General features: G+C 50.0%; 1 protein-coding gene across 1 annotated transcript in view; it reads right to left on the bottom strand.

The window, feature by feature from the left end:
- LOC129381473 (adhesion G protein-coupled receptor B2-like) overlaps nt 1-12,601 on the bottom strand; it is a 495,955-nt gene that overhangs the window by 279,088 nt on the left and 204,266 nt on the right. Inside the window, exon 3 of the mRNA XM_072285547.1 lies at nt 12,232-12,391. Coding sequence (XP_072141648.1) covers nt 12,232-12,391 — 160 coding nt within the window. The remainder of the gene's footprint in view (nt 1-12,231; nt 12,392-12,601) is intronic.

Here is a 12,601-nt window from a genome sequence, read left to right as displayed (position 1 = left end):
CCGGGTCTGCTCGCTGCTGTTTAGTGAAGTCTTCCGCGCTTATTATTCCAAGGAAGGCGTCGTCGTCCTCGTCGTCTTGCGGCGGGGGATCGATGGGGGCACGTGATAAGCAGTCGGCGTCGGAGTGTTTTCTTCCGGACTTCTATATTACCGTGACGTCATATTCTTGTAGTCTGAGGCTCCACCGGGCCAGCCGTCCTGAAGGGTCCTTTAAGTTAGCTAACCAACACAACGCGTGATGGTCGCTGACGACTTTGAATGGCCTGCCATAGAGGTAAGGGCGGAATTTTGCTGTAGCCCAAATGATAGCAAGGCATTCCTTTTCAGTCGTAGAATAATTGCCTTCCGCTTTTGACAACGACCGGCTAGCGTAAGCTATCACGCGTTCATGACCATCTTTTCTCTGGACTAGCACGGCACCGAGGCCTAGGCTACTGGCGTCAGTGTGGATTTCGGTATCGGCGTGCTCGTCGAAGTGCGCAAGTACGGGCGGCGACTGCATGCGTCGTTTGAGTTCTTGAAATGCGTCGGCCTGCGGCGTTTCCCACTTGAACTCGACGTCACATTTAGTTAGCTGTGTCAGTGGCTCAGCGATACGTGAAAAGTCCTTGACAAAGCGCCTATAGTAGGCACACATGCCAAGGAATCTGCGCACTGCCTTCTTGTCGATTGGCTGCGGGAACTTTGCGATGGCAGCTGTCTTCTGCGGGTCAGGGCGTACTCCAGATTTGCTGATGACGTGGCCTAGGAATAGAAGCTCATCGTAAGCGAAGCGGCACTTTTCCGACTTCAGAGTGAGCCCTGATGACTTGATGGCCTCTAATACCGTCGCAAGCCGCTTAAGGTGATCGTCGAAATTTCCGGCGAAGACAACGGCGTCATCCAAGTAAACAAGACACGTCTGCCACTTCAATCCTGCTAACACCGTGTCCATCACGCGCTGGAACGTTGCAGGCGCCGAGCACAGTCCAAATGGCATAACCTTGAATTCACAGAGGCCGTCTGGCGTGATGAAGGCGGTCTTTTCGCGATCCCTTTCGTCGACTTCTATTTGCCAGTAGCCAGACTTGAGGTCCATCGATGAGAAGTATTTAGCATTGCAGAGCCGATCCAATGCGTCGTCTATCCGTGGGAGGGGGTATACGTCTTTCTTCGTGATTTTGTTCAGTCGACGATAATCGACGCAGAAACGTAGGGTTCCGTCCTTTTTCTTCACTAAAACAACCGGAGACGCCCACGGGCTTTTCGACGGCTGGATGATGTCGTCGCGCAGCATTTCATCGATTTGTTGTCGTATAGCTTCGCGTTCTCGCGTCGAAACTCGGTAAGGGCTCTGGCGTAGTGGTCGAGCGCACTCTTCGGTTATTATGCGATGCTTTGCGACTGGTGTTTGTCGAATCCTCGATGACGTCGAAAAGCAGTCTTTGTATCGTCGAACCAGACTTCTGAGCTGTTGCTGCTTAATCACGGGGAGACTTGGATTTATGTCGAAGTCTGGCTCGGGAACCACGGTCGTCGGGGTAGATGCAACAGAATCCGAGATGACAAAGGCATCGCTGGTTTCCTGAATTTCCTCGATGTATGCGATCGCCGTGCCCTTGTTGATGTGCTTGAACTCCTGGCTGAAGTTTGTCAGCAACACTTTCGTGTTTCCTCCGTGCAGTCGAGCGATCCCTCTTGCGACGCAAATTTCACGGTCGAGCAGCAAACGTTGGTCGCCCTCGATGACGCCTTCTACGTCAGTGGGTGTTTCGGTGCCGACCGAAATAACAATGCTGGAGCGAGGCGGGATGCTCACTTGATCTTCGAGCACACTCAAGGCGTGGTGACTACGAGGGCTCTCCGGCGGTATCGCTTGATCTTCCGACAGCGTTATTGACTTCGACTTCAGGTCGATGATTGCGCCGTGTTGGTTCAGGAAGTCCATGCCGAGAATGACGTCTCGTGAACACTGTTGCAGGATAACGAAGGTGGCAGGGTAAGTCCGGTCATGAATGGTAATTCTTGCCGTGCAGATTCCACTCGGCGTGATGAGGTGTCCTCCAGCGGTCCGAATTAACGGGCCTTCCCATGCAGTCTTAACTTTCTTCAATTGGGCTGCGATGGGTCCACTCATGACGGAGTAATCGGCTCCTGTGTCTACTAAGGCGGTAACTGCGTGGCCGTCGAGAAGCACGTCGAGGTCGGTGGTTCTTTGTCTTGCGTTACAGTTAGGCCTCAGCGTCGGATCACGGCTGCGTCGAGTTGACCTGTGGTTGGTACGTGGCGTCGTCAAGTGGTCTTTCGTCGGCGTGTTCTTTCCTGCCAGACTTCGTCGGGACGGCGGTGTGACGTCGTTGTTATGTCGTCGAGGTAGTCTTTTCGGCGTCTTCGTCGGCGGCGGAGGATCTTCGTCAGTTCGACGAACAGCAACCGCACCTCCATCGGTTGCTGCTTTTAGTTTTCCGGATATGGGCTGACGGACCGACCCCGGGCTGGGCCAGTGTATGGTCGGCGCTGTGGCGACAGGTAGCGGCCTGGTGACGGCGAACGGGACGGTCGTCGAGGGCTCCACTGAGTAGCGGCGAGGTAGTCGGCGATGTCACGAGGGCGTTGACCTTCCCGAGGGCGCGGTGCGTCGACGGCGAACCCTCGCAATCCCAGGTCGCGGTATGGGCATCGGCGGTACACATGGCCGGCTTCTCCGCAGTGATAGCAGAGCGGGCGGTGGTCGGGGGCTCGCCAAATGTCCGTCTTCCTCGCGTAGGTACGCTGGGCGACGGGTGGGCGTGCTGGCGGCGGCGGCGGCGGACGACGGAATTGCGTCGTTGCAGGGCCCTGGCGTGGTCGCGGAGGGGGACCTTGACGGCGTGCGACGGCGGCGTATGTCATCGCTTCTGGATGGGGCTGCGGTAATTGTGGTTGCAGCTCGGGAACTCCAAGCGATCGGTGCACCTCTTCTTTGACGATGTCGGCGATCGAAGCCACTTGGGGCTGCGACGAAGGCAGGACCTTGCGCAGTTCTTCGCGCACAATGGCCCTGATGGTCTCCTGAAGGTCGCCGGAATCCAGTCCTTGGATGGCGTACTGCGGCGTGAGCCCCTGGCGGTTATATTGCCGGGTGCGCATCTCCAGGGTTTTCTCGATCGTCGATGCCTCTGCCGAAAACTCAGCTACGGTCTTCGGCGGGTTACGAATAAGTCCTGAGAAAAGTTCTTGCTTCACGCCCCGCATCAGGAAGCGGACTTTTTTCTCTTCTGACATTTCCGGGTCGGCGTGCCGGAAAAGACGGGCCATCTCTTCCGTGAAGATCGCGATCGTCTCGTTTGGCAGCTGCACTCTGGTTTCTAGTAGTGCTTGGGCTCGCTCTTTTCGCACGACGCTTGTAAACGTTTGCAAGAAGCCGCTTCGGAACAGGTCCCACGTGGTTAAGGTGGCTTCTCGATTCTCGAACCAGGTCCTGGCGGCGTCTTCCAGTGCGAAATAGACATGCCGCAGCTTGTCGTCGCTGTCCCAACTGTTAAACCTAGCGACCCTCTCATACGTCTCGAGCCAGGTTTCCGGGTCCTCAAATGTTGATCCGCGGAACGTCGGAGGTTCCCTGGGCTGCTGCAGCACGATGGGGGACGCTGGGGCTGCCATTGGGGTTGCCTTGTCCACAATCTTCTTGGTCTTCTCAGGCAGAAGTCCGTGCTCCGGGGGCAGCTGTTGAAGACGGCGGCTTCCTCGATGCTCCGGGACTACGTTGGTGTTCTCTTTGCGGTCCGGGCTTGGATCACGGCTTGTCGGGGGCGTCCGGTACATGAACGAAAAGCACCTCCACCAGATGTCACGTGGTGGTGACGTTAAGAACACAGTGGCGATACTGTGAAAGGCAAAACTAGATTTTATTGGGCGAACCTGTGCCCACAAAACAGGCTACACTTATAGCACAACGAAAGCGGCGAACACAGTCGGCGATCGTCGGAAATCTGATCAGCGGGTCAAGCGCGTCGGCTTTTATACAGAATCGTCGAATGTTCCAGACTAATCGTTGGGACCCGCGTGCCTTCCACAAAGTTCTACACCATTCGCGTCAGGCAAATAAATCAGATAACACAAGGTTCCGCGACAACAGACTGCGGATAGAAGCATCGATAACGTTCCAGAAACTTCGGATACATGCAAGCGCGTCCCGCGCTGTGCGATAAGATTTGTTAGACGGCGAAACGTGGTCGCCCGATAAATATAAGTACACGTGTCAATATTCGCTCGCTATCCGGTCGCGGTGAGTCGAAGATCCTAGGTTTCTCGCGCGCCCATCGGCATGTTTTGTGGATAGCAACTCGGCTAGCAGGCATCAGTCTATGAAAGGTGCAATAAATGCCCTTGTGATTGTTTGCGCTAATGTGTTGTCGTTCCTTTGTCCCAAGAACACGGGGAGAAACCCACAAGATTAATATTCGGAAGACAAAGATAATGATGAATAACTGGGCAAGGGAACAATAATTCAGGATCCCCAGTCAGCCTCCAGAGTCTGCGAAGGAGTACATTTACCTAGGTCAACTAATCACAGGGAACGCTGGCCGTGAGAAGGAAATTCACAGAAGAATAAAAATTCCTTGGATCGCATACGGCAGACATCATGAGCTCCTGACTGGAAGCGTACCGTTATCATTGAAAAGGAAGGGTATACAATCAGTGCATTTTACCGATGCTGACATATGGCGCAGAGACTTGGAGACTGACAAACTTGACAACAAGTTAAAGACTGCGCAAAGAGCGATGGAACGAAGAATGCTAGGCATAACTTTAAGAGATAGAAATAGAGCGGTTTGGATCAGAGGGCAAACGGGTATAGACGACATTCTAATTGACATAAATAGAAAAAAAGTGGCGCCGGGAAGGTCATGTAATGCGTACAGTAGATAACCGTTGGACCATTAGGATGACAGAATGGATACCAAGAGAAGGGCAGCGCAGTAGAGAACGACAGAAGACTAGGTGGTGCGATAAAATTAGGAAATTTGCGGGTGCTGGTTAGAGTCGGTTGGCGCGACAGGGCTAATTGGTGATCGCGGTGAGAGGCCTTCGTCCTGCAATGGACATAAAATAGGATGATGACGATGACGACGACGATGATGATGATGATTATAGTACCGTACATAAGACAAGATACTACCCTATGCAACATCCGCTCTCAATACAAGACACCACTCAAGTAACGTCATTCCAGCTTGTTTATGGCCGAACTGTTACCACACCCGTGGATGCAATACTGCCTGTCAGCGACAGTGCAGAACAGAACCGTGACATCAGCGACTTTACACAGAGGGGCGAAGAAGCACGTCAGCTGGCGCGACATCGCATTCAACGAAGGCAGCGCATCGACGCGGACCGATACAACTTGCAGCGAAGAGAAGTCGAGTATGCACCAGGCGACAGAGTATGGGTGTGGACTCCCGTGCAGACGCGCGGCCTGTCGGAAAAGCTTTTGCGCCGATATTTCGGCCCGTACAGAGTACTTTGCCGCAAAACTATCGATCAATTTCTCTGACTTCGATAACATGTAAAATTTTTCGAAGACATAATCCATAAGCTTGTAATCGGTTTCATTGATGACCATTGCGTATTGACGAACGCTCAGCACGGATTTCGGCAGGGTTTTTCCACAAACACTCAGTTAGTAGAAACAAGACACAACTATGCCAACAGAAAAAATATTAGAAAACAAATCGGCTCTATATTCATGGATTTCAGTAAAGCAGTCGATAAAGTAGCCCACAGCACATTACAAATTGAGTTTTATATTTAGAAACGATAAGCTATTAAAATGTTTACACGCGTACTTAACCAACCGTTCCCAATTCGTTAGCATATACCAGACTTCCTTTGACACATTACCTGTTGCTTCTGGCTGTCCCCAAGAATCTGTACTGGGTCCTTCATATTTAAAACAGCGGAAAAAAAAAACACGGACAAGGGAGGACACAGGACGAGCGCTGACTGCCCACAACACCTTATTTGAAGCCTGCGCAATTATATACAATTCGCAACGGGCTTCCGAGTGCAGGGTACTCTTTTATTCTTCCTTTATATTTTATCGATTTATATTTATTCATTCATATTACCCCTCAAGACCCTCACGGGGAGGGTATTACTTAGGAGGGGGCATACAACGTAGGACTTATTAGAAAAAGCAACAACACATACAGCAATAATGAAGAACATAAATGAAAACGCGAAGCATTATACGAAAGGAAAGAATGAACAAAAGAACAGTGAACAAAATATTATTACACATTTCCATCACAGCGAAGTAAATCTTAGCGCATCGGGGTGTCGTCTTCCTTCTGTCCTTGTTCGCTGGCGCTAAATATGCTTTCCAGGTCAATTCACCAACAGGCCCAACAAATGGCAATGCTAAATCTTGGAATTTTTGTGTGTCGCTCAAATCATATTGAGCAACAAAAAACGACATGGACGTAAGAGAAGACGACACACAAAGCGCAAACTTTCAACTAAGTTTATTCTACCACTGAATCGATGTTATACATGTGAAGCAGTGTAGACTGCGCATGCGCTTACATGAAAATTAACTGCGCATTCATGGAACATAGTTACGAGTTATGTGATGCCGCCTCCAGGAAACTTAGTTCTTTTTCTGTAAGAGCCAGTGAAGAGAAGCTAACACACTTACCATTCAATTTCGCAATCATCTGCGCTTCAGATATTTCACGGATGAGCTGCGTGCTGCCACGGGAAACAATCGTGCATTGGTCCTCAATAGGTTTGCATCCATGATCGCGACCATTAATGGCCAAGAACACACCGGAGCCATTTTTTGCGTTGTTGCTGTGTTCGCGGAGCCGATCATTGAGGAAACGCCCAGTTTATCCGATATATTGCTTCCCACATGAAAGCGGGAGGTTATAAACCACCCGGTGGACACACTCGCCAAACGTTTTGCAATGATGCTTTCTGCACTTATCGGACGGGACGACATTTGGATCCGCCAACCTGCAAAGCTTGCCGAGCTTGTTGGGAGCAGAAAAAACAACTCTTACATTCGCCCTTTGGGCCATCTTTTTCAAGTTATGGGATATCCCGTGCATGTCGGTATAACACTTACTTTAGGGCGTTTGCCGGGAGGGGCATCGGCAACTGACTTCTGCGTGCTGGATCGCGCTTCTATTAAAATGCGTTCCGGGACAGGCACTTGCCCCACCTTAGGATATCCAGCCAAGGACAAACGTCGAGTTTGCTTTTCAAAGCTTACGCCCACTACATGACTGCAAGAGTTGCTAAGGGCATTCTTGAAGAATAAACTGATGATGGCCGGCCTAACAAGCTTAGAATGTGCGGACGTATATGGCAAAAGTGACTTGTTGGCTCGCGGCTTATGCGACCAACACGTGTGGTTGTCCCGAAAGCTCGGGCGAAGATCAAGGAAAGGAAAAGACCTATCTACCGGCATCTCATGATTAGTTTGAAGGGGAACTAAGCACTTCTGAAACGTGTCTAACACTTTCTTAGTTTCCAGAATGAAGGCATCAGAAGAGCAGTCAATGAAAATTAAAAAGTCATCAACGTATCTAAATATTTTAAGTACTGCGGTGCCTTGCACTTGTAATGAAATATCCTGGTCTAAACAGGATAAAAACAAGTCACTAAGAATGGGAGCAATGCAAGTGCCTATACAAACTTCGCTCTTCTGCAAAAAACATTGGTTATCCCAAGTGATGAAAGTGCAATTAAGATAAGCTGTAACAGCTCTCAAAACTGACTGCTAGACATGCTGGCCTCATTCTGGAAGGAAACAGCACCATATTCATCAATACATTGCTCAACGCAGGACAGTACGCTTCTATGCGGCAAAGAATAATAAATGTCCTTTACATCGATAGAAAAGGCCTGAAGACCACGGTCAGAATGTGATTTCAAAAAATCAATCACCGTGTCTGAGCTCTTAACGAGGAAAGGGTCGCTGACAGGCAGAAGGCCCAACTTATGTTGTAAAAACACCCCGAACGACTTTTGGCAAGTATTAATTTCTGACACAATAAACCGTAACGGAACACCGGGTTTCGTTACGAAACCCGGTGTTCATCAGCAAAGAGGTAGCTATATCTCACGTAGACCGGCACATGTACCCGACTGACCCGTGGTGATACCATTCCAGAGCTTGCGCAGATGAGTTTTGTGTCTTCTTTCTTTTTTTCGCCTCAATTGCCCTTCAGCTGATAGTCGGCGTTCCTGTTGTCCACTTCTCTTCTCTTGTGCCCTGTCTGCACGCCTCACGTTTTTTGCATAGTAAAAACGAAACCGATACGTGACCCTAGCAGCCGAGCGAACCTCTTCGAGTGACGTCACGGGTGTGTCCACCGGGGAAGGCGCGCGCAAGGCATGGCGGTCTCGCCCGCTGGCAGCGAAGAGCAGATGCTCGGCTGAATCGCGACCGCTCCGGATCTTCGGGTGACAATGTCAGCTGACAGCTCTTCGGATCTGTCAAATATTAACATGCATGATTCTGACGAATTTGGTAGCCACGAATACTCGTTCGTATTCGACCCGCCATCACGAGAGCCAGCGCCCAAGCGTGCTACAACATATCGAGCTGCAACATGAAGACCAAGGGTAGCCCAAACCACGGATTTTATACGTGCTGCTTGCTATTTTAGGCCTTATACCGCGTCTCAGGGAAACGCGTCACATGCTCACTGTATGATTTTCCGCTTTTGTATCTCGCAAAAACGCTGCTGGCAGTCCTCACCGAAAGGTGCATTTGTTTACATCGATCGGCAGGTGCAGCGATCACTCCTCGTTCGCTTATACTAGCCGCTCATCGTTGACATCAAATAATGTCAGAACATACCAAAACAGACAGATTTTGTGTCTGTAAGCACCGTTGCATCAATCTGAATCGCGCTGATATGAGCGACCGCGCACCATCGAAAACAGCGAGCGGGAGACTGTAGTACGAGAGCGTTATGCTGCCTACTTATCAATCTTGGTAGTCGCACTTAATTTAGGGAAGTGCCGGTGAGTGCAGCGGGCAGCTTTCCATCGAAAGCGGCAACGTACCGATGTCGATACTGCTCCGTGTCGTCGCTTCCCGCTTTTTGTGTGTGCATTATACGAAATGAGGAATGGAATTATTTCAAATCCGTATCGGCAAAACTGAACCACAGAAGTAGTTTTATGCGAAGCATATTAACGTAGGTTTCGGGCCTTCGCGCGACGCCCGGCGGTGGCCACCATTGACCCTGAAGTGGGGTCACGTGACATGACGTCACGTGATGACGTCACACCGTCTGCAGATGGGGCCTCAAATCGCGCCGTCGGTCGCCTCCCGGCGGTGGCCGCCATTGACCCTGAAGTGAGATCAAATGATGTTACGTCACGTGATGACGTCACACCGGCTGCAGATGGGGCCTCATATCGCGCCGTCGGACGTCGCCCGGCGGAGGCCTCCACGCTTCGGTTCGCGCCGTCGCGCGCGACGCGGCGGCGGCGCCACCATCGCTGCATCACGTGGTATGTGACGTCACGCGAGGGATGAAGCGGCGCGCGCCCGCCGTCGCGTCAGTCTCTGTGCCCGCAACCGCACCAGCGTCTTTGCGCCGGGCGTGTATGCGGTCAACATGCCTCCAAACGCTAAGGACGTTAATAATAGGAATGCAAAATGAAGGCTGCAGCGTGCTACGGAAACCGATGAAGAACGCGAAGAACGCCTAGCCAAGCGGCGCACATGCTTAACATGCTTCGCATCCGCTGGGCTTAACCTTGATAAGCCTCCAATTTTTTCTTCATTCTGATGGCTTAATTAACTTCAGGTCAGTCGCTCAGGTCTGCCAGCAGCAGACGCATGAACTACGCGACTGTGACATATAGGCTTAACCTCGAATGAACGCGATGGGCATGGGCTCAAACTGTGCGTGCGGATGGCGAGGGCTGAAGTTCGTGCAACCAACAACGCCGCCCCACTTGCCACCCCCCATCACTCGCCCGTCGACAAGGACCGCAAATTCTCGTGACAGCAACTTCTCACGCGAAGCACTAGCTCACGATTGTAGACTCCTCGGCGGTCTCGTCGCTGTCGTCTGCGTGATACCGGCATGCTCTCAGTGGGATTACCGTGGCGTGATAAACAATGGTGCCTGTAACGGAGCAGCAGGTAATACAGGGTATGAGACCGGGCTAGTTGGTATACCATGCTGAAGTGACTAGCGCAAGAGTGTACACGGGACACTAAAAAGGCAACAAGGACAAGCGCAATCTTCCAACTGGTGTTCATTACAAAAGGGTATGTATATATACTCTAGCGCACTTTACGGTTGTAATTGATTGTGATTAAGTGCGCGAGAATATATATACATACCTTTTTTGTAATAAACACCAGTTGGAAGTTTGCGGTTGTCCTTGTCGCCTTTTTAGTATCCCGTGTCCACTCTTGCGCTTGTCGCATGAGTAGGTAAGGTAGGGTGTTCGAGGCAATTTATTAAATTCATTTGTAAAGAATCTGTGCATCTCTCAAACCTGATTCTTCGAGGACATGACAGGAATGTGCAGAGGAGCGTATCCAGCGAATTTAATCGACATCCGTTGATATCGAAAAATCTTCGGAGTTACCTAAAGCGTGTCAATTTCGCCCGATCCTTTATGGTTAGTAATTCAGCCTTCTTAAGCAGTTATGTGGGCGACTCTGTTCGGTTAAATTTCTTAAAGACTACCCTAACGACACAGGCGCGCTTTTTCCAGCCAGTTTCGGTTTCATGGAGCCTGCCAAGATAACTAATTGTTCGCGTAGCTCTGACATGAAATCCGCTATTCAAAATTTTGTTCTTGGGATAGCTAGTGTCGAGGACGGGCCCCAAGGTACTGCCATATCCGTATATGACTGCGTTATTTACCGCGAAGTAAATACCGTCACTGACCGAACAACTCTTCAGTCTGATCTTAACCGGATGCAAGAATGGTGTGATCTTTGGCTGATGACAATCAACTCTAATAAATGCAAACTTGCCTCATTTAGCCGTCGTCATCGCCCGCTTCGCCTTTCTTATCGGATTGGTGACGTCACCAGAATAATTAGAATCCTACAAATACTTAGGTGTCACATTGTCCAATATCTAACCTGGAATGCGGATGTTACTAATGTTATTTCATCGGCTAACAAAACATTGGCATTTCTAAGACGTCACCTTCGCTTTGCTCCATTGCATGTAAAACTGTTAGCCTATATAGATTATTGGCAAAAACGAAAATCGAATATGCATCTGCCATCTGGGTGCCGCATCTCGCCAATGCCATCGAGGCAGCTCAAAATCGCGGCACCAGGTATATTCATTCCACATACTCTTACAACGTCAGCATATCATACTTGAAAAAAGAATCTTCCTTATCGCTTCTATCCTTTCGTCGCCGCATTTCCCCCCTATCCCTCTTCCACAGGTTCTACTATTCGACGCCTAATTGCCCACCATACATTGTACCTCCAACACGCCGGTCACGATGCATTGGTTATACCCAGTAGGTAGCACAACCACATTCTCGCACAAATACATCTTCAGCCTCATTTTTCCACCGAGCATATTAAGATTGGAATGACCTTCCTCATCAATTCGCTGCCGTCACCTGCTCTTCACAATTTGTTTAAGATGTAACAACGCCTTATTTACAGAATCGAATGCATTATAACACTTGTTTGTATATGTTGTATCCGCACCCCTTATGTAATACCCCTACTACGGTGTTCTTAAGGAAATAAAATGAAATGAAACGAAATTTACGGTAGCCACTTATTGTTGATCATTAGAAAGTTAATTACCCCAACTTGGCTAATTACGCACGTAATTGCGAAAATTGCTCTGGATATAGAGGCTGCATATCCGTGCACTCGAATGGTAAATGTAGCGTTACCGTGATTTATATTTTTGTAATTGAAAAACTTTGGTGCAGCTAAAAAATAACGCCTGGCCTGTATATTTATGGCGTTTTCGTATTTATTTTAACAAGTACCATTTTCCTCAATTTCTTTTATTCTTAAAGAGAGAGGATAGCTCACTGATGTCCAGCAGAGCAAGTATCCTCCCCCCCCCCCCCCCCCGTCGTCCAGGCCCCTTCCACGAAAATACACATGGCCGTATCACCCGCCGTGTGTCTTGCTAATCGTTTTGTCAACATGTGTGAGAAGTGATGGTGTACGTCACGTGCGCGACAACCATTCCGCGCTGCCTGTTGCCACACGCACAGGCGCATGTGTGTACGCACCAAAGCCAGCGAGGCTGACGGAGGCGCCGTTGAAGGGCACGTACTCAGGAACCACGGAGGGCGAAAGCAGCCTGCACACATACGCTGACTCGATCAGCAGGAACAGGAAGACGCTCAGGAAGAAGAACTGAAGGCACACCGACGCCGCCAGGCACTGTTTCTGCGCACAAATGAAGAGCCGTTCAAGATGCGGATTCACAATTCTTCTTGTCCCTCTTGTTTCTTACGTAGGAAGTGCAAAAATAAATTGAGTGCAGTCGGATATCCCTGTAAGAGTTAGTGCATGCACCCGACCAGACAAGCCGCCATTATCGAGCATGGCTTGCCCGGGCATTACAGTGTCATACATGCAGTGGACTCACGCCCACTT

This window comes from Dermacentor andersoni, chromosome 11 (assembly GCF_023375885.2).
Source record: "Dermacentor andersoni chromosome 11, qqDerAnde1_hic_scaffold, whole genome shotgun sequence".
Classification (NCBI taxonomy): domain Eukaryota; kingdom Metazoa; phylum Arthropoda; class Arachnida; order Ixodida; family Ixodidae; genus Dermacentor; species Dermacentor andersoni.
The sequence above is the reverse complement of the archived record's forward strand: the minus strand, read 5'-3'. Positions and strand labels throughout refer to the sequence as shown.